Genomic DNA, 27,813 nt, shown 5'->3' on the forward strand with positions numbered 1-27,813 from the left:
GTGTGCGGCAAATTTGGGCTCTTTTTGAACAGCTTTAGAAAGAAAACCGACAAACTTGCATTTACATGTTTAATGGCACAAAAATGGTTATGGTACTAATTTTACATTAATCTGCATACAATTTACAAAGTGCTACTTAGCTAAATGTCAGATTTATTGATAATCACTTTGGCTCAGTTAAATTCAACAGATTCTTTTTTGAAAAACCTGCCCTCAATTCAAAAAAAAATTCAAAAAGACTTCATAGTTTAAAATGGCTACCTTTTCATAAAAGTTCGTGCTGCAGCTTGACGTCGTTGCTGCTGCGTGCACAACACACAGAAATGTGCAAGTACGCATGTTCAGTTTTGAATCTATATACAAATACCTGTACTCTTCACCAGGTTTGTTGTTTGTTGCATTCACGTACAAAGTGTGACTTTTCTACTTTTTTCGTTGATTGGGAGACAATGGTATTAATTCAGTCTTGTAAAATATGTTCTTTTCATTAAATCAAAGTGGCTGCAATTTAAAATGACAACTGTTTTCCCCCACCCCAAAAAAAGGTGGCACCACCATTCTCACAGTGTGAAAACAATCAATTATCCTTTACCAATTTAAGATACAAACTGACACATGCAGACAAACCATTCATGGCGTAAAACAAAAACACATCATTCTCAAAATGCACCGTGCAACTCCTAAAAGTGAAAGGGCAGATTGTTTCAGATGAGACCTTCCTCAGTGTTCTGGAGGGTCCTATCCATAACCTGACCAAGCCTTTTCCTTTTAGGTGCTGACTGATCAGGTGCGTTTCCAACATTTTCAGTTTTTATTTCAGAATTCCAACATTCACTGATTTCTTTTTATCCCTGAAAATGTAAAGGCGTGCCATTACATCTCAATCTCCGGCTTTAATTTCTTTTAAACAGAAAATGAACATCTTTCTTGAGAATTTAACGTAAGTAATATTGGCACACAATAAAACAGTGATTTTCTGGTAATCAGCCATCTCCCTCCATTGAAAAGTAAGTAAAATAAATTGTGCAGATCCCAGGGGCTAGAATGGAAGAACAGAATACATTTTCAAACTGCACTGAACTTCTCTTTGCTGCAGAATCGGTAATCTGACGAGGCTTTCTTTTCCTGCAACACCGTCACATTCATTTCAATCCAATACATTCTTAAACAAGGATCTTTCTTAAAGGAGTCTCATTTACCAGAACACATCAGCAGCTGCACAATCCCAGGAGCATTTTAAGCAGTTTCACTGCAGTTGGAATTGTACTTGTGTCTTTTTTTTCTTGAAAATGGGTCTTTACAAATAGATAATTTCCAAATCTCACTGTCATTTCCTTCAGGTCAATGTGCTCTGTTATTTTTGCTTAATGTCATGACTCAGCTAAAAGGGCCGTCATTTTTTGTTGGTGAATTTTGTGCTCTTCAAGGTGATGGGTATTCATGCTGGGGAATGGAACATTTTCCACTTCAGGCACCCCGTGTCAGCATCAAGCTCTCCAGGGTCAGGTAGGACACAGGCTAGGCGCAGAGTGAGGCTTCCTCCAAATTGCTTCAATCTCAAAGTGCCCCCCCTACTGCACTGACATTTTTCACACCAGCTAGCATGTGGCTGGTCTGAGCAAGATTGTGAATTTAGTGATGAATTAAGGGCAATTGTGTGCTACAGGTAAATACTTTGGGAACTGGATTGAGACTGCCAAACTCATCTGGGCAAGGATCCTTACAGCCAACAAAAATGGAGCCATCCCATCAGAATTCGCGGAATTTAAACCCATGGACCAAAAGTGAAAAGCCAATGTGTAATAAACTTCACTCAGTCCCCAAATATTCTTTATCTAAATAGAAGTTCAAAACTAAAGTGCATAAAGCTCAAAACAAATAACAGAAAGAAACTTGGAACGGTTACAGGAGACTGGTATTTTAATTGTACCATTCCCCAGCAACTGCCTCCTTCCTATTGAAGGAGTAAAGAAAAGACTAAACTGCCCATAGTATAGTGGATTAGTGTAACAAGATGTTGTACAACACAGTGGGAATTAGAATTTATAGCCCAAGATACACAAGGTTGACAGCAGTGCATACCCCAGGCTACTCTGTATACTTCCCATCAGCTGGCTCAGAATTAGGATCTTTCATTTTCAGCTACAATCACCAGTCTGGGCTGAGTTACCAACTCTTAGCTGGGATGCTACAACTGGCCTCAGCAGTTATGGGCAACGGGATCCGGGAAGGGAGGAAATCAGCTCGTGATCCTCCTGATGACCCCTGCTGGGAAATGTCTGGTGAGACCAGGATGGAGTTCAGCTGTAATACACACGATGGAAGTTGTGGAAGCTGCGACATTAAATAAATTTAAAACGGAGATAGACAGTTTCCTAGCTGATAAGGGAATAAGGGGTTACGGGGAGCGGGCAGGGAAGTGGACGTGAGTCTAAGTTCAGATCAGCCATGATCCTATTGAATGGCGGAGCAGGCCCGAGGGGCCGTATGGCCTACTCCTGCTCCTACTTCTTATGTTCTTATGTCAGAGGGCCTGCTGGCAAGCGGCTGTGCTCACTTGAGGATCTCGAGAGCGACGATCGATTTTCAAATGTAAAAATTAGTTTAAAAAAAAACCCACCACTAACTTTAGAATTCCGGCAATATTTCAATGAAGCATTAGAAACCAAAGACAAAGAACTTCGCTCCTGAGAAGCGTAGTCAGAGCCAAGCTGCATGCCTGCTCTCCTGGCTAGCAACAAGCACGTGACATCAGAGGATGGGAAGAAAGCTGTGATTTCTGGTTAGGGTCGGAGAATATAACATTTAAGAAAAGAAAGATTACGAGAAATGTAATGCCAATCGCTACAATCAAAAATCAAATCCATCTGGAATAGCTCCAAACATCAATGCAATATTTCAACTTTGGTTGCTGTCAGTTTGTCAGTTCAAGTGCTTAGCTGCTACCCAAGAGAATGGATCTCAAAACATGAGATTGCAGCGCCCAGTACAGCTTTACTGCTTCAATGCTGCCGTGCGCCAATCCCTTTCTCGCCCATCCCCACAGGTGCCTTGTGTTAAGTGCGTACATTTTGCAATTTGATAATCTAATCTAAATGGCAGCACTAAAAGATGCAGTGGGACCGCTCCCCAAATCAGAGGGTTTGCTGGTGAATCTATTTCACACCTAAGCAAACCATTAACTAAAGCAGATTAGGCTGCTGTCAAGTGGTACACATCCTGCTTAACAAGTCAAAGTTGAGGGCAACAGAATTGAGCCCAGTTAGTCCTCAGGTTGGCCAAGCAGTTCCTTCAAACAAAGGGAAAAATGTAATGGGATGGGATGTCTTGTGCTTGTGATGGGGTTTTTTCTTCCTCCAATTCAAATATACTGATGGAACAGCCACACAATTTCACAGGTCATGTTTAAATCTCAGTCTGGCTCTCAGAAGGTGCTGGATGATGAGGTTGTCAGTCTTTTCCCAATGTAGATCCTAAAACAAAAGGGCTCAGGTTAGGAAACAATGTTTCTCCCTACCAGATTCACACTCGCACAATGAAAATGACACGCATTTTAAATTTAATTTGTTGAAATTAACATTATCTGAAATTACACAATAAACAGAAGCATAGCCACTTCTCCAAACTCCAACCCAGTTTGCAGTTAAGATTTAGGCCAGTACAATCTCAATCTGGACTGGGCTATTCCATCTTAAATTTAATTCAAGCAGCCACTAAATTTGGCACTTCACAGGTAGCAAGGAGCCTGATCATTTAAAAAAAAACTTGAAACCCCTGTAAGCACATAATATATTGCACTCCACTTGTATATCCATGCAACTCTTCTTTTGAAGAAAAGCTTGTTGAAACCAGCAGTCCCAACAATCTCTGGTACGCTACAGATGTTTCATTCTTCAGCTAATACGAACACCAAATATGGGCAGAGTGCTGGACACAGAAAAGATGTGCTAACGGAAGATACAGATATCTGCATGCAATTCATTAAGTGTTCAAGCCCAATCTCAGCCATGCCCTCCAGTGAAGGTGCCGCTGAAGCTTGGTACTTCCCCAATGGGATGTGAAAAGAGGTAAGAAACCATTAGTTACAGCCATTTTTGGTGCAAACAACCCCTACTCCAGAGCAAAGCAGAGAGGAGCTAAGTCCTGCTCCCTTAATCACAAGATGGGGGAGGAAAGGGGAACAATAAAATTAAAATGGAGCAAAAGGTTAATTTTAAAAACTCAACTTAGAATCTCTAACCTTCTTTAATTTTACAATTTTGCTGCTGGGAACTTGACCACCTTGCTATTACTGTACTTCTTCCAGTGTTAACACTGGGCACTCGGTCAGCTCTAACACAGGAACACAATAGTTCCTGCTTCTCTGCCCCAACAATGCGCCTCGGTTCCAAATTCAGAAGAACACCCTTCTGCACCGGTAACATTTCCATTACCCACATCAGCCACTCGTGATCAGAGTGAGATTACCAATTTAGTACAAAATTTGGGGCAGTTATGTAATTGGAACCTATGCCTACTTGGGTTGAGAGTTATTTCATTTCAGACCCTTGCAGGTAACAGAGAGAAGTCATTCGCCTTATCCATCCATAGAAACATAGAAGATAGGAGCAGGAGTAGGCCATTCGGCCCTTCGAGCCTGCTCCGCCATTCAATGAGATCATGGCTGATCATCCAAATTTAGTACCCTGTCCCTGCCTTCTCCCCATATCCCTTGATCCCTTTAGCCTTAAGAAATATATCCAACTCCTTCTTGAATATATTTAATGAACTGGCCTCCACCGCCCTCTGTGGCAGAGAATTCCACAGGTTCACCACTCTCTGAGTGAAGAAATTCCTCCTCATTTCAGTCCTAAATGGCTTACCCCTTATTCTTAGACTATGACCCCTGGTTCTGGACTCCCCGGCCATCATAAACATCCTTCCTGCATCTAGTCTGTCCAGGCCTGACAGACTTTTATAAGTTTCGATGAGATCCCCTCTCAATCTTCTAAACTCCAGTGAGTATAAGCCCAATCGACACAATCTCTCCTCATACGTCATTCCTGCCATCCCAGGTATCAGCCTGGTGAATCTTCGCTGCACTCCTTCCATGGCAAGAACATCCTTCCTCAGGTAAGGCGACCAAAACTGCACACAATACTCAAGGTGCGGTCTCACCAAGGCCCTGTACAACTGTAGCAAGACATCCTTGTTCCTGTACTCGAACCCTCTTGCTACGAAGGCCAACATACCATTTGCCTTCTTAACCGCCTGCTGCACCTGCATGCTTACCTTCAGCGACTGGTGCACAAGAACACCCAGGTCTCTTTGCACTTCCCCTTCTCCCAATCTATTGCCATTCAAATAATAATCTGCCTTCCTGTTTTTGCCACCAAAGTGGATAACCTCACATTTATCCACATTATAGTGCATTTGCCATGTTTCTGCCCAATCACCCAATCTGTCCAAATCGTACTGGAGTTTCACGACATCCTCCTCACAGCTTACCCTCCCACCCAGCTTTGTGTCGTCTGCAAATTTGGAGATATTACATCCAATTCCCTCGTCCAGATCATTAATATATATTGTGAACAGCTGGGGTCCTAGGACCGATCCTTGCGGTACCCCACTAGTCACTACCTGCCGCTCGGAAAACGACCCGTTTATTCCAACTCTTTGCTTTCTGTCCACCAACTAGTCCTCTATCCAAGTCAATACCTTGCCCCCAATCCCATGTGCCTTAATTTTGCACGCTAATCTCTTATGTGGGACCTTATCGAAAGCCTTCTGAAAGTCCAAATACACCACATCCACTGGTTCTCCCTTATCTATTTTACCAGTTACATCCTCAAAAAATTCCAGCAGATTAGTCAAGCATGATTTACCTTTTGTAAATCCATGTTGACTTTGTCCGATCCTGTCACTGCTTACCAAGTGCTCTGCTATTACATCTTTTATAATAGATTCTAGCATTTTCCCCACTACCGATGTCAGGCTTACCGGTCTATAATTCCCCGCTTTTTCTCGACCACCTTTTTTGAATAGTGGGGTAACATTAGCTACCCTCCAATCCATGGGTACTGTTCCAGAGTCTATCGAGTTCTGGAAGATGACCAGCAATGCATCTACTATTTCCAGGGCCACTTCCTTAAGTACCCTGGGATGTAGATTATCAGGCCCTGGGGATTTATCGGCCTTTAGTCCCATCAATTTTCCTAACACCATTTCCCTACAAATACTGATTTCTTTCAGTTCCACCCTTTCATCAGGCCCTATGTTCCCCGGCATCTCTGGGAGGTTATTTGTGTCCTCCTTTGTGAAGACAGAACCAAAGTATGAATTTAGTTGGTCTGCCATTTCTTTGTTTCCCATTATAAATTCAAGCTGCAGTGAAGTTCTGGAGGTAAAAACAAGTGTGTTAACCTACTGCATCACCCAGTCCCTTAACAGCAGTTTGTGGGTCATAAATGATAAAAAGCTAAGCCGATTACTAGCTGCATCAACTACGCTCTGCACCTGTCTCCAATGTACATTTCACAATACGTTTCGCATTTTTTAAAGCATCTTTTCGGCTTCCTGCAGACTTGCTATTTCGGGTTCCCCTCAGCAGCTGTTCTGATGATACAGGTTATAGACTGCGCACACACAGATCAGCTCCAGTGATTTCAATGGAAGCCAGTGCTTCAGGCCAGCTAGAGATTGGTGTGGAGTCAACAAAATAAGGAAATAAAATCACAACTGTCTGGATTCTGCTGCGTACTCAGCCAGTGGTAATTTTGCACCAGATTACTAGTTGTATCAACTACGCTCTGCACCTGTCTCCAATATACATTCTGACAAAGGGTCATCGACCTGAAACCTTAACTCTGTTTCTCTCTCTACAGATGCTGCCTGACTTGCTGAGTATTTCCAGCATGTTCTGTTCTTATTTCAGATTTCCAGCATCTGCAGTATTTTGCTTTTGTGATTTTGCACCAGTCAGGTGAGTCCGAATCAGCCCGGCCAGTCTCTATTAAAATGAATGGACACGTATGGGCATGTTCAATAACCTATAGCAGGTAAGCAGTTGAAGAGTGGAAGCAGCAACTCAAATGGTAGGTCCTCGCGAGACAAAAACAGTACAAAAACAAAGATATCTCTAAACAGGTAGGGGGTATTGTGTTTAGTTTTGTAACTGAATGATGGCAACTGCACTTTGTACAGAAGGCTCTCCATTTACAAAGCTAGATATAATCACAGCGGCTTTTGGATCATGGCAATGCATCTACGGCCAGCCTCGGTATTCCAAGAGCATTTTCTCGCCGTTAAAGTTTATCCTGTGAAACACTGGTCTAAATGTTAATGGCAGTCAGAACCCTAAAATATCTATAGCCAAACTCACATTTCCATTCTGAATCCCTGTTGCAATGAAACTGTTGCTGCTTAGTGCTGCGTGTAGACGCCCACTTGTTTTGTGAACCATGCCCTTTATTCTCTCTCCCTGTTTCGGTGCCTCCAAGTCACACTTTACATCCTCAGTAGGACTTCACCTTATCCCTTCATCGAAAGCCTCCATCTCCTAGAACATCTTTTTACTCAAATTCATGAATTGAACACATAATCTAGGCCGATACTCCCCTGCAATATTGAGGGAGTACCTTTTTGATGAGACATTAAACAGAGATCCCGTCTGCCAGTTCGGGTAGACATAAAAGATCCCATGGCATCTTTCTGAAGAAACGCAGGGAGCTATCCAAGTGCCTTGGTTGAGGGATGAATGTTGGCCAACACCACCAGGACAGATTCATTGGTCGTTTCTCTTACTGCTGTTTGTGGGCCCTTGCTCTGCCCAAATTAGCTGCCATGCTTGGCTACAAACCAACAGTGCCCACACTAGAAGAGTCATTTATTGACTGTGAAGTGCTTGGGAGATCCTTTGGTTGTGAAACCTGCCAAATAAATCTAGGTTCGTTTTCCCACTTGAAACTATGGTGTTCATAAAAAGATCCAAGTATTTTAAAGTGAGTTTTCCCTCTTGCTGCAACTCATCTTTGCACAGCCTCCTTTGGGTCAACAAGGGTTGGACCGAGATACATTGCTTTAAAAGTCTTCCACCATTCTTCCCCCAGTGATTAAATGCAGCGCCAGAGATTCTGCCATTGGGGGATTTTACATGTTTTATTTATTTCACTGGAAATTGTGAAATTTTCACCGTCAGATAAATTTCACTATATTCTCAAATTTAAATGATCTGCAACTTTAAATTTATCACAACGGTCTCTCAGCAAAATCAACTTTGCACAAAAGCACTAGCAGCTCAGGCTGCATTAAAAATTATTTGCATTAATATTTCTTGATATTGTATTTTGTGTGTGAAATTAATTTGGATAGTTTTGATCCAGTTCCAGTTAAGCACAGACTCTACAAATGCACCCCTAACTTGGCATTAAATGGCACTCAATTGGCAATCTCTCCAGGAGAGGCCACAGGATGGCTAGTATGCAACATCAAATGAGTCACACAAGTGCAATAGGAAAGGGGAACCTTGATCTAACAGCATTGTTCTTCGGAGTTCGGGACTTAGGCATATTGTTGGGGCAGAGTAAAACAAACTTTACTCTGCACTTAACCATCGTATGATTGACCTTGAGGTGCTGAATGCTCACATTGCGAGTCTGAAATGAAAGAATTTCATTCACCAGCTCCGTGAATGTAAAATGCCAAGAAAGAAAAATCATTTATGTATTTAATCATGTGGGTGTTTGGCAGCAAGTTGTGCCATTACTACCACTTGTAAAAAAAACAAATAATCTTTTTTTTTTAAACCGGTGACCTTTGGAAAACTGGCATGGAGTTACTCAGCCCAAAACCGCCCTCAACAGAAAACAAGAAACCTACTATTCTCCGTAACTTGCTAACAAATGATAGATGAATTACATGAACTCTCGAGTCCCACACCAGCCGAAGATCATAGCCGAGGATAACTGCTCCTCCAAATGAATCTTTGGTTCAAAGAACACAATAGCCGGAACTTTCCTTACCTCAGTGGATCCGGTGAGGCCGGTGTCCGTGGTGGGTCCCGACTCCACTGCTGGCTCTGTCCTTAACTTACCTTAATGGGGCCTATTAAGCCCGTCCAGCGCGTTACCTGGCCCAATTAGATGGAGCAGGTCTGGTGACATCACTCATGACGTGTTTTAAGCCGGGATCCTTAAAGGGACCCTGACCACATTAAATTTTAAGTTCAATCTAGCATAGTGGGTGTTGAATCTTTACTGTACAATCATATAAGTTATGAGTGGCCAAGAAATATTTAAATAAAATTATTAAGCAATATGACTCCATCTACAAATACGATCAAGAACATAATTTAAAAAGTACATTAATTGGGAAGTTATTGGTGCTTTAGTCACAAATCGATAGACTTTTGTATCAGTAACTGGTACAAATAAAAGATGGGTGTATGTAGGTAATACATAAAATTAAGCAGATTTTAAATGTAACTGTAAAGGGATGGATTTACAATCTTATGCAAGTTCAGCGGAACAGCTGCGGAATCCCTGACAAACTGTGTAAGTGGTGTTTACAATGTGTTTCTGGGATTTCTGCAGCTCTTCCATTGAAGTTAACAATGGACAAGTGAGAGAACCTCTGCAGAAATTCATCCTAAAGTCTCAGACTGAAAAATTAAATTAGCCATATTCAGGGACTGAAGCAAATTGAATCAGTGATGAGAATGAAATTGTTACGGTTGATGACTTGATTTAATGTGTAACTCGACAATCACAGTATACTGTGAGAAAAGCCTGAGCAGAAACACAAAAATGTAATTAAATGGTATATGTCATTTTTTATAGTGCAAATCAATTCACTGCAATTACTGTTCAGTTAGAAGGCAGCAGCTGAGAATGGCCAGTGAAAAATCAACATTTACCAGTAGCTTTTCAAGTAGTACAGAATCTCCATCAATCTGTTAGCTGATGTAATCAACATGTTTTTATTTTGGCTTGTTTTCCATGCTGTCAAGTAATCAGCTGGAGCAATGACCACGGAACTCACGCCTCAGGTTGACAGGCGTGGTTCCCGAGCTGTGTGAATCCCGTGGCCATGCAGGAAATTTAAAAAGTAGGGGGAAAAAGGCTCTGTAAAGTTACTCAGATTGGGTCAGCTCCACACTGACAGATGCGCCTGTGGGAAAGGTGCGTGGGAGCGAGTTGACAGCGGGTTCCTGACTTTTCCACCCGACCCGCCTGTGACCGCTACCACCATGCAAAATTCAGTCCAATGTGCGGGAAGCGACAGCAGTGTTCGGAGAGTGGGGGTGGAAGGCAATGGCTGAGTCAGGAAAATGGGGCAGAGGCACTAGCGGTATCAGGAGAGCGAGGCGGGAGACTGCAGCAACATTGGGAGAATCAGTAGAATATCACAGCCAACTGGAATGCAACTAATGGCTTCGGGAGGGCTAGAATGTCGGGAAGGCTAGGACACGCTAGGCTATTCAATTTGTTTAAGCGATCTGGAAATCAATGGAAGATATAGGGAAGAATCTTTTGTATTTATATTTTATTCATTTTAGTGAGCTATTCATTTAAGCAGACTTCACTGCAAATGCAGAAGTGTTTCGATTAATATTTTACTGAAAAATACTATCTTACAGCAATTACCTAACCATATAACAATGAAAGTTTCGTGTCAATATGCTGCAACCCACCCCTCCTGCTTGGTGTCGTAGAGTTGTAAAAACTGAGGGAATATTGGAGCAAGAAATATGGCAGTATTACTGAACATGCAAAATCTGATCATAAGGGGTCGACATTTAAAAAAAAAATTTAATCATCAGGAGTACATTATTAAACACTTACCCCAGGCCAAGAGCCAAAATATGAGATAGAAGCAGGGAGGGAAAGAAGATCTTCAGAAATTCAGCAGAAAATACGCCACCTTTCTTCATTGCTCCAGTCTTTCTCATACTGAGAGTGACTGAACGCTTAGGATGTTTGAAATGAAACTCCCTGGAGGAGAGGGGGAGGAATTCAAAAGGAGAGAGAACTGTAAATCATCCCAGTCTTGTGATGTTCATATTATGTATAAGCACGGAACTCTCAAACTAATACATTTCATTCTATCATAGTCAATTCCATCTAATCCAATCAGCAGCGAGTTTATTTCAACAGTTAGCTACTGTTTCCTTTTAGCTATTGGAATTTTTGTAAACTAGAGGTGATAGTAGCAAAAGTACCAAATGACACAAAAAAATTGAAACAGTCTCTCGCAATGACTTGAAGAAAAAAATGCAAATGCTGGAAAAGAGAAATAAATATAGGTTAATATTTTGGCTGTGGTAGTTTTGAAACATAGTAACTTGGTTTTCCTCTTTATAGCTACTGGCAGACCTACTCTGCATTCCACCAGTTTCAGTTTATACTCCAGGAAATGAGTTACAGACTGTAACATATCAGGGCTTTAAAAACAGTTTCAGTTTCGCTGTCACAGTTTCAGTTTGCTTTCGCAACTCCTCAATCAGGCTGTGTTGGACCTGTTTCCAGATAATGAGGTTTTTCTTCATTTTGAATGTACATTAAACACGTAACAATTCATTTTTATTTTATAATAAAGAGTAAACAATCTTTGTTTTATAACTGCAAAATGTGATACAAGAATGGAAACTAATCAGAGTTAACTTCAGAGTTCATATTATTTCACTAGTTGTCCCACCTTGCAATCCAGTTTAACTACTTTTTTTTGTTTTGCGCAAGGGTTTTTCGTTACAACCCACTGCCATAGATTACGTTCACAGTATACCTGGTGTAGTATATATGGTAAATTGTGGTAGTGAGTGAGCTTTTAGTGAGTGGCTTGGGTTAAGGATGACCCTGGAGACATAATGCCTAGGAGTGGTGGTGATCTTTGTTGTGCACATATTGTACGCTTGCCGTGTCAATGCCGGATGGGATTTGGTTGTGTAACCAAAGCTTGGAGTTACCCTGCTCAGATACTACCAAGAAAGCCTTCCAGGGATCCAACACATTAAGCCATGCAGCAGTTGGATGTGTATCTAATTCCACGAGTCCTCACATACGGAGTTCCCCATTTTAGTAGTGCCATTGTTGGAATGTGCTGAGCAGAAGCCAAGTGCTTCCACGCTGTCGTTAGCTTGTCTTCCTCTCCCACAATGTTCTGTGCATTGCTGCTATTTTCAGAAATTGACAGTAAATTGCTGAAAGGGGTTAGAAGGTTTCCTCATTAGCAACATTTCTACAATCAGGGAGGACATTTTCCTCATGATCGGAAACACTTCACAAATGCAGCTTTAAAAAATGCATCAATGCTATTAGTGTGCAAGTGTTGCTACTTCCTCTTAAAAGATTCTGGACCCCCTGATGGCATAATGAGTAAGGCCACTGCTGATGTAGCACTAAGACATACTGGCCACAACGTGCCAGGTGTGATCCCTGGACTCTACTGAATTGGCTGAATTAGCTGGGGTTCAGTAGGGGTGCGACAATTGGCTTTAGTGCCCTAGGCTGGGAAGGGGGAGGAAGAGAAAGTCATCCCACTCTGGACATCTTTAGTTTTGACAAGCACAGAATCAGGCCCGGCTGTGATGCCCTAAAAGAATGTCAACTGGCCCCAATTTGAGTTAATAGCTACAAGAGAAAAGGAGAAAAGTATACTGGCAAAACAAAATTCAGCAACTGAGAACATTACAGCCACCATTGTACCTCCACTAATAATATATCAATCAAATATTTCATGATCAATGGAACAAGTGCAGGCCTCATCATTCCTCACTGATGGCCATGTTCTGGTTACACCAAATATTTTTACATGGAATTTATAATTGCATGGCATCAGGCCAATCGTGAGGCATGATGCACCATACAATACACTTCTTTCACAACCGATAAACCACCACTCACTTTGGAGGAATGTTTTCAGGCCTACTTGACCAGTCGGAAATCCAGTCAGCACTTCTCTTCATTATAATTTCCATCTCTCGGTCTCTCTCCAAACCATCATCTTCAGACTACAAAGAAAGCTAAAGAATAAATTCTCACACATCCTCAATATGTACATGATTGTTTCAACACTTACAAGCCTGAGATTTCCAATGGTATTAACTTCTAGAAATTGGTGTATGAGATTCTAGTTAGTTTTATTCTTGTCTACTACTAGAACTCACTGCTAATACATTTAAAATAAAGTAAAGAAATGTCCTGGCTCCTTGTCACAGTGACACTGAAATAAGTATGATAAAAGTACTCAAACACCAGAATAGTAACATCAGCCCTAAGAAACTAAACATTAAAACAGAATTTACTCCCGCCATTGGGAGTGAGTGTGGAGACTAGGGCCGGCCATGGGCTAGGAAAAAAGAAGCAGGGTCGGTTGGGGTGAATGCAGAGGTACCTGCAATTGGTGGTAAGCTTTTTACTTTCCTTTAACTCTCACTAAAATCTCCTGACAAGAGATGCCCATCCCTAAACTGATCCAATAGGATCAATACGTGACATGTTGTTCTTGATTTTGTTTTGCAGAAAACGAAATATCCAGTCAATTCTACAATACAGGTTCAACATACCTGAGAACTGTTGTCTCTGCTGCCATGCAGCTCTACTTCGAAGATTGCCTGAGCCATCGGAGGTGTCTGTGGACGAGATTGGCTGGGAAATTGAACAGAGGAACAGTCAACATCAAATCATAATCAAACTGATGAGCACCATGCTAAAACACGTGTGAATTTTAAAATGACCAAATAGATATCTATAATTGATTAAAGTGCCTAAAACTGGTTGGTAAATCTCTCGAGGGCAGCATTAATGTCGGATGTCTGAGGGATACTTGCCCCATATTCCCAAGTTACCTGATTGGAGCAGCTTACAAGCAAGCCACCAAAGCTTACACAATTTCAAACAAGTGTCTCACTAGCTGGAACCACAGCATCGCCAGCTTGGTAACTGCTGATTTTTCTGTGGAATCAGTCCCGCAGACACAGCATTCCCTCACCAAGATGTAACATGTGGTACTCAGTTAAAGGAAAAAAATATATACTGGACCAAGACTCCAGGGTTAAAACATGTTTATTTTTCAACTGAAACCAATATATAGCGATAGGTATCGAATCTGTCGTGCTGTCACTCGGATTTCTGTAAACTGAAACCAATATATAGCGATATATATAACAAATGTATCGAATCTGTCGTGCTGTCACTCGGATTTCTGTAAAGTTATTGTAAAACTTCTCTTTACAAATCACTCAAAGTGTAAAAAGCACCCAAGCAGCACAATGATATATTTTAACTTTCTAAAGCTGGGCTGTGTATTTTAAGCTGTATAACACTCACGTGGAATACTGATGGTTACAGATCAGGTGCTTGCCATAATGGAAGCAATTTGAAATGATGAATGAGTATCACAGAAAACACATTTAAATAAACCTTGTACTGTTGTAAATGCAGCTCCAGTGCAATATGTCACATGTAATAAAAATAACATCTGAGTTATGGCTGGGCTTTATGAGTGGAATATGAAAAAATTCACTTTCAAAATTCAGTAAACACAGAATATTCAATTTAAATAAGACTCCGTGTACTTGTCCAGGAATTATACATCAGTGAGACAAACTGGTGGCACCGTTCATAGAGCAAGCCAGCATAACCAGCATGGCTGTGTCTCTGACTTTGTTTAATCAAATTCATTTGAAGTACTGAAGATATGTAACCAGAACTGGCAGCTGTGGATTCCACGCCAAACAAAGCTTCTTTAGTAAAGGAGCAAGTGGAGACTTTTTGCTTTAGTGAAACTTTGAACAACTCCACACAGTAATCCACAGAACAGCCAACAAGCACAAAAGGTCACTGCGAGCAAAATGAACTCAGTAAAGCCCCTGAACCAGTGTGAACCGTGACTCTGCAAATTCCTGGCCATTCTAAATTACTGCCATTTTTTACTGACTTTGCGCTCCATACTAAATCACTTTGCATGGTCAACATATTGGTCAGGATTTTTCATCAACAGACAGGAAGCAATTATGTTGAAGCATCTTTCTTCCAAACTAGCGGTTACATATTAAAAAACCAATACCAAACATTAATTAGGGTTTCCATGGTTACCCTGCAAGCACAGAGTACAGAATGTTATGCAGCATTAAACAAATTTATAAACATAAATTAAATACCTTCATTTCTGTTGCAATCACTGCTTCAAGTATTTAGTTATTTCACTGTTAAACCATATGTTTTCCACAAGCTTCTGACTCAGAGGCGAGTGTGCTACCACTGAATAGTCAAGTATGGAGGTGATAAAGACACGGGTGAGTGTTTCACTAGCAGATGGGCTACGGTAGGGGTGGAGGTGTGTGATATTATGCAGGTGGAAGTAGGCAGTCTTTGTGAGGAAAAGGAAATGGGGTCAGGTCGACTAGGACACTGAAGCTGTAAACAGTCTAGTTCAGCCTGAGAAAATGACTGGGGAGGGGAACGGAACGGAATTGGTAGCAAGGGTGCCGAGTTTGGGGTGGGGGCCAAAGACATTAACTGCCGTCTTCCCAATGTTTAACTGGAGGTGACTGCAGCACGTCCAAGACTGGATGTCGGATGAGCAGTCTGACAACACAGAGTACAGGGTTGGAGCGGTGGTGCTAGGAGTCGTCTAACCCAGCTGATAATTCTTTGCCTTCCACTGCCTTGGATAATAAAGCCAACTGCGCACCGGCCAAGGATCAAACCTGGGATCTTCTGATTTACACGGGTTAGTGCAAACCACACAATGACTTCATCTTTTCATGACCCTACAAGAAAATAGTGTGCAGCGGAATTAACTGGTGGAGCTTCAAATAAATCAAAGATTTGCCAGTGTGTATTTGCATCCAGGATCATGGCCACTCAGAAGACTTCGTTTTGAACAAAACCATATGTAACCCTAAAAAATGACTAAGTTACAGCCCAGTTTTCTTGTTTATATTGTAATACTCATCACTTCTTTACCTGTCTGAGTGGGAGCTTCCCCGAGAACTGCTCTGACCAGATTCATGCTGAGCATCTAAAAGGATTTTTTCCATGTCTCCATCGTGGATGGAGGAAGAAGAGGGCACATGCTCCAATCCTCCATTTCGTCCGGTGCCACTATCGTTCCCATTCCCGGTGTTCTTCATGTGTAACTCCACCCAGGAACCTAAAGCAGCAGAAAAATCAGGAATAATATCCAAAGTTAAAACCATTTTTTTGCCAATTTCCGCCCCTGTTGGAAGACATTTACTCTAGCTGGGGTCAGTTCCACAGGAGCCAAATTCATTCCAGTACTTTTCCCAAGTAGGTATATTTCATCTGTGAGAATAGATAGTGTCAATCGGCTATTTAACTATGGTGGGCATCACAACACAGTCTGCTTCCATCCTTCCCAGCATTATGTACTGGGCAGCAATCAGACTGCTTTTCCACTCTCTTGCCAAGCTGTTTTCTCCCAATTCCTCACAGAATAGATCCTTTGCCATGTTAAACAAAATACATAAATCAGGTCTGTTTATTAATTGTTACTTTTAAATGCTGTGTAATAGTCTTGCAATGTGTGCCAGCTGTTGTCCTTCTGTAGCTGCCAGACAAGTTAAGATTACTTAATAGGGATGAGTAAATCCCTTTATGTGATACCACAGGAACACTTTAGTCACTCACTCTGAATAGGAACTGCAGAAAATAACCTTTTAAAGCATAAATGTAAACAGAAGGAATACCTCATTTATTTTCCTCACAAAGACAACCTTCATACAAGGGCTCTGGTCTGTGGGAATAGGGACAAAATTATATCACCAGTGACCATTAATTAAAATTTGAACGGTAGATATCGCAAGCATGGTGCTGTAAAACCGCTGATATAGTCTTGCTTTCGGCTCCAGACCCAATCTTGTGCATCTGGAAACATGCACGTACACAGTCTGTACTAATATACACCAGAACATTAAATGATCACAGATTCCAGCCACTCCAGACTCCTGTATCTTTTAATATGCACACGGGTGTCTACATTTTATCATCAAGAACATTCAACCTTCAGATATCAGTATCAAAATCCTGAAAAACCCTTTCAGAGAAGTTTAAGAAAAGTTTTTTCAGAGAACGCCAACAAATCCAGATCCTTTTATTTGACCTAGCTGAGCTTCCAACCATATCTTCCATCACAAAGACCGCTTACTTCCCTCGACAGATCCTCCGCCTGCCCGGGAGAAGGGCCTCCGCGGGTGGAGAGTTCCGCTTGCTGCACAACCGCCGCCCGCTGAAAAACTTTAAAAATCTTATGCCTGGTAAAAGCAATGTAAGCCCTGCTTTAAGAGTTTAAAAAAGTAAAAAAAATAATTTTCGCTCATTTATAATTTTAAAATACTTTTTTTTTTAAGTTTATATTTAGCCCTGTAAAAAACAAATTATTTTTCAAAAAATTAAATTAAATATTTTAAACAAAAATTTAATGCAATTTTAACTAATTTTAAATACGTGATTAAAAAAAATGTATTTAATGTTTAACTTTTTTAAGTGATCCCCATTCATACTTTTGACAGGTCTATGCGGAGACCCGTCAAAAGTGTGACGGGGGATTCCCTTCTTTGATTGGTTCCCCATGGCCCACCTGATCCCAGGGCCATTTGCGAACCGCCTGCGCCTCTGGGATACCTGGGCCTCTGCCCGCGCGGACCAGGAGAGGCCCAGGATCGGAAGTCTCGGGACCTACGGAGCCAGCAGGCAAGTGCGTAGATTTTTTCCCATCGGAGGCATCTGCGCGCAGAAAGCCTCCGATCGGAAAATCCGGCCCTGTATTTCTTCAACTGTGGCCTCTTGCGCATTCCCCCACTTCCTTCACTGCCCCAAATGGCGGCCGTGCCTTCAGTCATTTAAGCCCCAAGCTCTGGAATTCCCTCCCTAAACCTCCCTGAACATTAAAGGCGCTATATAAATGCAAGTTGTTATTGTTGTTTAACAGTTTTAATAACAATCTTAAAAATCACTTAGAAAAATAGAAGCTGATTTAAGAATTCCCAAACACCTCCAGTTACAGGGTACTCTTTCAATTCTTTTTTTTGCCATGAAGGACACGACAGGACCCCCACAAATGCAGCCGAGTGTCAGCCGCGTATTTAACATCTATACTGCCGTTGCCCAACAAGTTGTGTCCTTCCTCCTTCTCTTTCAGGAAATTGAGTGACAAAGACATCTCTCCGTCAGGGCAAATCACTCAAATCTGCCCTTCCCAAATCTCCACATTGCAGATTGAAGCAATTCTGCAACTGGTCACGTATAGTTGACAGCTTCCGCTCTGCCATCCACAATTCAAAATAATGTTCTACCAAAAATAGATACTATAGTTTGATAAATGCAAAATCAAGCATCATAGTACACTACTAGAGACAAGAAAACAAACCTTCCAACCATGACCTAATTTGGGGTCGGTTGCATGAACATAACTGCAAAACCGACCTATGATTTCACTTGTGGGTAATATAGCAGTTTTAATTCAAGTCTTAGACTCTGCTGATACCTCTGCATTCTCAACATAAACCAGCTTACAATTTGATCATTCCTGGGTTTATTTTGATTTGCTCACATATTAAGGAAACTGAATATCCCACTGCAAACATCTTCAACCCATTATTAAAAACTTCTCCCTTATGTAATCAGCCAAGGCAAGAGGGCAGATATTTTAATATGCAAATGAAATGAAAAGAAGCGAGTCTAGATGGAGTGTTTGAAATGATCAGGTTGGGCTGCGATACGCCCCAAGGACTGAAAGACTACCGATACTCACTGCCCAGGATCACACCCGATTCCTACATTACAACAGTGAATACACTTCAAAAGTACTTCATTGGCTGTAAAACGCTTTGGGATGTCCCGAGGTTGTCAAAGGTGCTATATAAATGCAAGTCTTTCTGAAGTATGTACTAGAGGACTGAAAATGCCTTTAAAACCATAGTCCATCACAAGCGTTCAAGAAACACAGTTAAATGAAAAAGATGCTATAAGACACTTGCAGCAACAGTTTAGAAAGCAGAGTCTTAAATTGCACTGTCACCTGGGCAGCACTCTGCCACTTCTCTCTCACTTGTCCTGCTACAGATTTCCATTATATTAATGCTCTCACCACACATATATTTTTCTCACTCAATTCAAAACACTTGAATTGCATAAACCATTAAATCACTGCTGATGTGCCACTGTCACATGTTCTATGCTGTTAGATTGTGTTGTGTTAGGCTGCCATGAGCTATTATACACACTTTTTCTCCCATTTACTCGGGAAAACTGAAATGAACACCAACATGCATACACAACTTCTTTGAACAAAATATTATGCCTTCACATTGATTCATCCTATACTTTATTTTATCCAAGTCTGGCATCCGAACCAAACTGCCAATTTTACAAATGGGACAACAAATTGCAATACCAGAGTCAAAAATGCAGGAACAAAATTAACAGAGGAAATGTTTCATTATCTCAACAGAAAGCACTGGAAATGCTCAGCACGACCATTCTCATCAGAAAAGAGAAACGAGGTGTTAATACATTCGGTCCCCCATTGGAAACGATCGAGTCAGGTTTTTCACTTCAAATTTCCAGCATCCATTTCTTTTTATCTGTATTGTTTCAAGACAATGTGAAGTTTGCTTCCTTATTCTTGAGGAACAGCAGCCCGAGTACAGACACATAAAATGTTTCCATGATAAAAACATAGTACCAGACCGATTCTTATTCTTTTCAATGGAGAATACTTTACCACACTTGATTCTAACACAGCATGGCAAGGTAGTAAAGAGAGGGGGCCTCAATGCAGTATACAAAGTATTAAAAAGTACAGATAAAGCAAACCCAAAATACCACTTCAATTTAAGCCAGTAAAGTTGGACTAAATTTATTGTAAAGTAAATTGAAGGCACTGGAAGAATTTCTTTATTCAAAGTATGATAACTGTTTAAAATCATCTGTTAGGCAGATAGTGGAGATCCAAGGAGGCGGTCCACCACCTTCTCAAGGTGAACGAGGGGTGTGTATTAAGTGCCGGCCTCGTCAGCAACACCCACATCTTGAGAAAGTTTTTTTTTTAATATACAAGTTGGATGCTATAATGAGAAAAAAATGATTGGTAGGTGAAAAAAAAAATTCTCAACTTCAACTTTTCTTATGTCGCTACAACGTTCTTTCACATTAACAGGTCTGGTTCAATGGAGCACAATTTAATCGCCACAAAAATGTCTGTGAATCCATTAGTGGGAAAAATATGACAAAGCCCAGCAGTAAAAACAGTATGTGGCCAGTTACATAAGGTCGGTCATTATATTAACCCAGCAAAATATTGGGGTCTGTATTGTCCCAGCACCTCCTCCCTCCTGGGAAGGACGTGTGGCAGGTATTTTATTCTTTAAATGACTACATTGTTGCATTTTCTGCAACACAGTAATAGCTGCTTACTTAGAGAATACAATAAATTAAGAAGTGCTATTTGGTTAGAGATATTTCATTTCATTTTTTAAATACAATGAACCTGGAACTCTCCTGGAATGCACGGCGCAGTAGTATACAATACAATTTAAACACTGTGCCAATGGAGGGCACAGCACATTGTTCACCAGTATTTCAGAACAAAGTACTAATACACAAACTCTTTACCTCAATAATCTCCTGTATGTGAGCAAAACATACCACACCAGCTGATACTGCATCATCACAGATAAGCAACTGCTACAGAAATCATGAAAACCAAGTTTGAATTTGAAAATTTAGCTGCAAATCTATTCAGGTTATTTGATACTCTATAAAATTATACCCAACATTCATCTCACGCTATCGCATCTATTGGCAGCAAACAAACACAAACTGATGGAACAGGAGCACAGCGATGGTCAGAGGCACTGCGATGGCCAGCCCTTACTAAACCTGGACAGGCAAGCAGCTCAAAAACCATTTATCCATATATTACAAACCTTAAATCTGCACATACATCCTGTGAGCTTTTCCCATTATAAATTCCTAAGTCCCCACTTAAAATGCAAACCTCTTGCGTAATAAACTTGTCACGTTGCAGTTACATACGCCCACCTCAAGTTTTTCTTTCAGCAGCTCCTCTGCCTGCACTACAGTACTTAGGCTCCAACCAACTTTATTTCTCCGTGGACATATGAATTAATATTGGAAATAGAACAATAAGGAGGAATGAATGAGTTTAAAATGAGGACTAGCTTAGGTCTGTGAACACTGGTCCAATTTACCCCCTGCTCTCTAGCCCCACTTTACCTGAAAACTAGTCTTGTGTAACACCACAAGAGAGCAACTTATAAAATAAATCTCTTTTCTTGTGAGGGAAGAGATGTTTGAAGGCCCACATTTACATATTGGTGACTTCAGATTAGCAGTTTGTTCAACTTTTTCCACTTACACTTGTTTAAAAAAAAAATCAAAATGTCAGCTAAGAACAACAGACCTTTCTCCTTATAGCTCAATGAAAGCCTATGAAGAATCTGGCAAAGGCAATAATTTCTCAGGTCTAACAGAAATCACTAAACTTCAAGCTAGGAGAACTCATTAATTCAGCTCTTACTGTCATAAATGATTTGCTTGTATTCCACAATATGTTGTGACTGTAAGCAAATCTTTAGTGCTTGCTTTCCAAGCTGTTCAAGAGATTGGAGTGACCCCAAAAATGGATGGCTGCACAAAAACAGATAGTCATAGAGGATAGGACAAAACAACAGTCTCAAAACGAACAATAAAACTTGCAAACTAATTGCTGAGTGGCATATTATGTAATCAGCTCTCCAATTCCCCACAGTAAATTAACCCAATCACAGCCTGAGTTTCGCTTTCACAGCAGCATTGTAACCTGTACAACTCAAATAAATAGAGATTAAGATATCCTTGTGCAATGTAGGTTTTGAAAATTAACAAATCAGTTTGCAGTTTGTGCAAGATTTTCAAACATTTTAGTATTTACTTATTACACACTTTTAGTAGGTTAACAGTTAAAAAAAAACTTGTTAATAGCTGTTGCTTTCTTTCCCTACGTCCCTCCTCCCTCAAAAGCAGGAACTAATCAGTAGTTTTCCTTCACTCGGTAACGACAGTTTGAAGACGGTTACCAGCTGAAATGTTAACCGATTTTTCTCTCTCTGATGTAGACGGCCCTGTGTGCATCGCCAGCATTTTGAGATGCGCTAAATTTTCATCGTCACAATTTAATTCTGATGCAGTTTCATACTTCCTGCTTTGTAACAGTTTACGTAATTTACTTGGTGAAATTGCATGGCATGCTAAAAAATAACAGAAATAAACGCTGAAAAGGAAGGAAATATCGGCTGAAAGGTGGGCTATTTGCAGAATTCATACAATGCAGAAAATGCTTTGTTTTTGTGTTTTGAGTATACAAACAAGTTAATCTGTGTGTAAAATGGTGTTAAAACTCCACATATCATCATTTAGGTTTCCCAGACTGGTTCTCACCCAAAACTAATTGGTTGCTGGGGGGGGGGGGGGGGGGGGGAGGGAAAGTTTGCTGTCACTCCCAGTTAGCTTGTATTCTCTACTTGAATAACTATTTGAAAAATAGTATTGTTTTATTTAATAATTTGCAAATCTTTTCCTTAAAAAAAAACTCTTTCCCCCCATAATGCTGGATTCAGGTGAAAGCTAACTTCCATATCACAAAAAGAACCTATCACAGAACACCTACAGAATATAGGCTGGCATTTGTTAAACAATAAAAAAGAAAATAAGCTCCATCATAACCAGTCAAAATTTTGAACACTGAAGAAAGATTATTTAATAGAATGCACAGTTACTAAGGAAACACACACTCAAGCTCTTCAACTAAAAGTAAACTTCCATTTCCAGCAATTCACAGGATTGATTTCCTCAATTTTAACTAGGCATGGGAACTCACAATTGTCTAAAAATCTGATTGACAAAATTCCAAGGTGAACCTGACTGTTACCATTTTTGCTCTCTGAAAAGTTGCAAATGTTTTTCCATACAACTGATTTTGTATTAAAGGACACAGCTACACTTAAGACAGCAGCTTGCAAAGCAATGCGTAACTCAGCAGACCCAAGTGACGCTGCCCTTACTTTCTAGCGATGGATAGCAGAGCTGTACTTAAAAACGATTTTAACGTTAGCTAAGAGCTGATAGGCAGCAAATTACTTTGCCAGTTGTAGCTCCATCCATGTGACAGTACTTCAACATTGCCTAGCACAAATGATCAAAAGTGCAACGCCCATCAGTTCAGTCACCACGCCCAAACGATACCACATATTTAGTGTTAATGTGGAACATTGCAATGGCACAAGACAGGATCACTACTGGAGATAGAATTTGGATTTTTTTGCCTTTTTAAAAACAGTATTGAAGAAAAGTTCATCCTGTAGCATACACAACCTTGCAATTCACCAGCCTGTGCGGTTAACTGATCTCAGCCAGGGTAGCAGGTCGAGCTCTACAATTAGCCTCTGCACTAGGGAAGGGAATAAGATGGTGAAGTACCCATTTCTGGTTGCTACCCAGTGACTATTTGGAAATTATGCACACATGGACATCAGCTAAGCAAAGGATCATACTCAACTGTGATGCTCTCTGTAATCAAACAATCCGCCAACATTGTCATGGCCCATGTACAAAATGGCCACCTAGGTGAGGTACCATTGGGCACCCATTGGCCAGCTTACCGAGCCCCTAGAAGAATCAAGCCTTCAAGAGGGGAGAATTACATAGCACCTACAGCACACAAACAGACCATTGGCACAAAATAAAAGTCATTTAATATTTAAAGACATGTCCATATGGCGATGTTATAATTTATTTACAATGTATTTATTAAATTAACAATGTGGCCTATTTGACTTTAAGTCACCAATGGTAATGTGTCCGAGAACAAGGGATAAAGTTGCATGCCACAATCTAGGGATACCTCCTGCACGTAAAGTTGCATACCGCAGGCTGAGGTCGGGATTTGGAGGGGGGGGAGGGGGCGGGGAGCGAGGTGAGGTTAGGATGAAAAGAAAAAACACCTTAGGAGGACATAAAAGCGCTTTACAGCCAATAAAGTACTTGTTTTTTTTAAAGTGTCGTCACTGCTGTAATGTAGGAAGCGCGGCAGACAATTTGCACACAGCAAGCACAAATAGCAATGAGATACATGACCAGACCATAGAAGAGCAGGAGAGCTATCCCCAGTGTCCCGGCCAATATTTATCCCTCAATCTACATCACTAAAACAGATCATCTGGTCATTATCACTTGGCGGTTTGTGGGAGCTTGTTGTGTGCAAATTGGCTGCTACGTTTCCAACATTACAACAGTGACTACACTTCAAAAAAGTAGTTCATTGGCTGTAAAGCGATTTGGGACCTCCGGTGGTCATGAAAGGCGCTACAGAAATACAAGTCTTTCTTTTGTGAAGCTGGTTCAGGGATAAATATTGGCCAGGGGCACCGGAGAGAATTCCCTGGCTCCTCTTCGAATCGTGCAGTGGGATCTTTTAGGTCCACCTGACGTTTTCATCCGAAAGACGGCACCTCCGGCACTGCAGCAGTGGAATATCAGCTTGGATTTTGTGCTCAAGTCTCTGGAGTGGGATTTAGAACCAACAACCTTCTGACTCAAGAGGCAACGGTGCTGCCCACTAGACTAACACACAATATGGAGGTGGGGGGAAAACAATCTGGAACAGCTGACCACACTGATCCACCACTCATCCCAAACTGTGGCAGTCCCAGGCACCGCCTCCCTGCCAATCACACACACACAGGGCCGCCTCCCCACTCCCTATTGGCCCGCCGCCGCCACGGCTGTGGGCTGACTTAAAGACAGAAAATGCTGGAAATACTCGGCAGTTCAGGTTGCATCTGTGGAGAGAGAGTTAACCTTTCGTCAGAACCCGAAAAAGTTAGCGATGCAACAGGTTTTTAAGCAAGTGGAGGGGCAGGGAAAGGGGGAGGGGAGGAAAGAACAAAAGGGAAGGTCTGGGATAGGATGGAAGGCAGGAGAGATTAAATGACCAAAGGGATGATGGTGCGAGGCAAAAGGAGATGGTCATGGGACAAGTAAAGAAACAAAAGATGGGTCTAGAAGAGGTGTAAATGGGAACGGCAGAATAATCAACAGCTGCCATGTGAAAAAATACGGGGCAGAGGTTATGGTCTGAAATTGTTGAACTCAATGTTGAGTCCAGAAGTGCCTCATCGAAAGTTGAGGTGCTGTTCTTCGATCTTATGTTGAGCTTCATCAGGACAGTGTAGGAGGGAGAGGTCAGAGAGGGAGTGAGGCGCAGAGTTAAAGCGATGGGCAAGCGGACTAACATAGAAGACCATTCGGCCCCTCGAGCCTGCTTCGCCATTCAATGAGATCATGGCTGATCATCCAAATTCAGTACCCTGTCCCTGCCTTCTCCCCATATCCCTTGATCCCTGAAGGGAGGTGTTCCGCCAAGTGGTCAGGCAGGCTGCGCAGGGTCTCCCTGACCCAGGAGCCACAGGTTGCGCTGGGTCTCCCCGGCCCCGGGGTGCCACAGGTTGCAGTGGGTCTCCCCGGCCCCGGGGTGCCACAGGTTGCAGTGGGTCTCCCCGGCCCCGGGGTGCCACAGGTTGCGCTGGGTCTCCCCGGGCCCGGGGTGCCACAGGTTGCAGTGGGTCTCCCCGGCCCCGGGGTGCCAGAGGTTGCGCTGGGTCTCCTCGGGCCCGGGGTGCCACAGGTTGCAGTGGGTCTCCCCGGCGCCGGGGTGCCAGAGGTTGCGCTGGGTCTCCCCGGGCCCGGGGTGCCACAGGTTGCGCTGGGTCTCCCCGGCCCCGGGGTGCCACAGGTTGCAGTGGGTCTCCCCGGCCCCGGGGTGCCACAGGTTGCGCTAGGTCTCCCCGGGGTGCCACAGGTTGCAGTGGGTCTCCCCGGCCCCGGGGTGCCACAGGTTGCGCTGGGTCTCCCCGGCCCCGGGGTGCCACAGGTTGCAGTGGGTCTCCCCAGCCCCGGGGTGCCACAGGTTGCAGTGGGTCTCCCCGGCCCCGGGGTGCCACAGGTTGCGCTGGGTCTCCCCGGGGTGCCACAGGTTGCAGTGGGTCTCCCCGGCCCCGGGGTGCCACAGGTTGCGCTGGGTCTCCCCGGCCCCGGGGTGCCACAGGTTGCAGTGGGTCTCCCCGGCCCCGGGGTGCCACAGGTTGCAGTGGGTCTCCCCGGGGTGCCACAGGTTGCAGTGGGTCTCCCCGGCCCCGGGGTGCCACAGGTTGCAGTGGGTCTCCCCGGGGTGCCACAGGTTGCGCTGGGTCTCCCCGGGGTGCCACAGGTTGCGCTGGGTCTCCCCGGGGTGCCACAGGTTGCGCTGGGTCTCCCCGGGGTACCACAGGTTGCGCTGGGTCTCCCCGGCCCCGGGGTGCCACAGGTTGCAGTGGGTCTCCCCGGGGTGCCACAGGTTGCGCTGGGTCTCCCCGGGCCCGGGGTGCCACAGGTTGCGCTGGGTCTCCCCGGGCCCGGGGTGCCACAGGTTGCGCTGGGTCTCCCCGGGCCCGGGGTGCCACAGGTTGCGCTGGGTCTCCCCGGGCCCGGGGTGCCACAGGTTGCGCTGGGTCTCCCCAGGCGCCACAGGTTGCAGTGGGTCTCCCCGGGGTGCCACAGGTTGCAGTGGGTCTCCCCGGGGTGCCACAGGTTGCGCTGGGTCTCCCCGGGCCCGGGGTGCCACAGGTTGCAGTGGGTCTCCCCGGGGTGCCACAGGTTGCGCTGGGTCTCCCCGGGCCCGGGGTGCCACAGGTTGCGCTGGGTCTCCCCGGGCCCGGGGTGCCACAGGTTGCGCTGGGTCTCCCCGGGCCCGGGGTGCCACAGGTTGCGCTGGGTCTCCCCGGGCCCGGGGTGCCACAGGTTGCAGTGGGTCTCCCCGGGGTGCCACAGGTTGCAGTGGGTCTCCCCGGGGTGCCACAGGTTGCGCTGGGTCTCCCCGGGCCCGGGGTGCCACAGGTTGCGCTGGGTCTCCCCGGGGTGCCACAGGTTGCGCTGGGTCTCCCCGGGCCCGGGGTGCCACAGGTTGATCACCTGTGCGTCGTGACGTGCTCCGCCGCCCTCCTCCGATTGGCCGGGGGCGGCTGCCAATCAAGGCGCGGCCCCGCCCCCCCAAAGGTGGGTTGGGTTTTTTTTTGTTTACCGCCAGCGAGCAGGAAAATCCTTCGTCCGATCCGCCTTCAGCTCAAATCCGCACCCCGTAGGATCCGACATTTGCAAAAAAGGAGGGACATGTCGGAGGTGAGTTTGAGGCCTTCGCCTTTCTGTAGTAGTTGTCGACGACGAGCTGACGGCTGTTACTTGGCCGCTCCTCTCACACACTCACCGTTCAGTCCCGCCTCCTCGGTGTGGGCTTGTTGCGCGGCTGCCATGGTTCTCTCTCTCTGGGTGTTTTTATTTTATATTTCCTCCTCCCCTCACACAGTGTTGGAAGCGGACGGCCGTTGCGCGGCGGGGTTTGAATTTGCCTACGGTCGCTGAGCGAGCGCCTCGGCGGCCGCCACCGTTCCACTGCGCATGCCCGGACCGCCGCCCCGCGGGGGGGAGGGAGCACGTACACAAGAGCACGCACGGCAGACTGACGTCATTGCGTTTTTATGTCTAGCCCATTCTTGATCCACTGCACAATGCAGGCATAAGAATTAGGAGCAGTCGTAGGCACTTCGGCCCTTTAAAGAAAGACTTGCATTTCTACAGAGCTTTTCACCACCACCGGACGTCCCAAAGCGCTTCACAGCCAATGAAGTACTTTTTTTTAATAGAAACATAGGAGCAGGAGTAGGCCATTCGGCCCCTCGAGCCTGCTCCGCCATTCAATGAGATCATGGCTGATCATCCAAAC

The 27,813-nt window shown here is 43.7% G+C and overlaps 1 protein-coding gene and 1 long non-coding RNA gene across 4 annotated transcripts in view; one reads left to right on the plus strand and one right to left on the minus strand.

Moving 5' to 3' along the window:
* Positions 1-55: 55 nt before the first annotated feature.
* On the minus strand, positions 56-27,504 carry LOC147097927 (BCL2/adenovirus E1B 19 kDa protein-interacting protein 3-like). Of its 3 annotated transcripts, none has more exons than XM_085971006.1 (6): positions 27,298-27,504; positions 15,945-16,131; positions 13,541-13,622; positions 12,879-12,985; positions 10,821-10,970; positions 56-3,473 (listed from the first exon to the last, which is right to left on the minus strand). In XM_085971006.1, the coding sequence occupies exons 1-6, from the start codon at positions 27,341-27,343 to the stop codon at positions 3,425-3,427; spliced, it is 621 nt and encodes a 206-aa protein (XP_085827132.1). In that variant the 5' UTR covers positions 27,344-27,504; the 3' UTR covers positions 56-3,424. The 3 variants fall into 3 exon arrangements, with proteins under 3 accessions (XP_085827132.1, XP_085827134.1, XP_085827133.1); XM_085971008.1 differs by lacking the exon at positions 27,298-27,504 and adding an exon at positions 27,115-27,231; XM_085971007.1 differs by lacking the exon at positions 27,298-27,504 and adding an exon at positions 20,927-21,005.
* LOC147097928 (uncharacterized) overlaps positions 27,125-27,813 on the plus strand; it is a 32,351-nt gene continuing 31,662 nt past the window's right edge. The window contains exon 1 of the long non-coding RNA XR_015074244.1: positions 27,125-27,212. This is a non-coding gene — a long non-coding RNA (uncharacterized LOC147097928). The remainder of the gene's footprint in view (positions 27,213-27,813) is intronic.

The sequence above is a fragment of the Somniosus microcephalus genome, chromosome 30 (assembly GCF_052327205.1).
Source record: "Somniosus microcephalus isolate GS21.2 chromosome 30, FLI_Smic_1.0, whole genome shotgun sequence".
In the NCBI taxonomy this organism is placed as follows: domain Eukaryota; kingdom Metazoa; phylum Chordata; class Chondrichthyes; order Squaliformes; family Somniosidae; genus Somniosus; species Somniosus microcephalus.

What these genes read in the sequence shown, in the direction of transcription:
- LOC147097927 (XM_085971006.1), bottom strand. Translation starts at nt 27,343, where the DNA reads ATGGCAGCCGCGCAACAAGCCCACACCGAGGAGGCGGGACTGAACG. An exon ending in GCAGAGACAACAGTTCTCAG is followed by an intron (nt 12,986 to 13,540) that starts GTATGTTGAACC and finishes CTTTCTTTGTAG; the next exon opens with TCTGAAGATGATGGTTTGGA. An exon ending in ATTTTGGCTCTTGGCCTGGG is followed by an intron (nt 3,474 to 10,820) that starts GTAAGTGTTTAA and finishes CTTTTGTTTTAG; the next exon opens with GATCTACATTGGGAAAAGAC.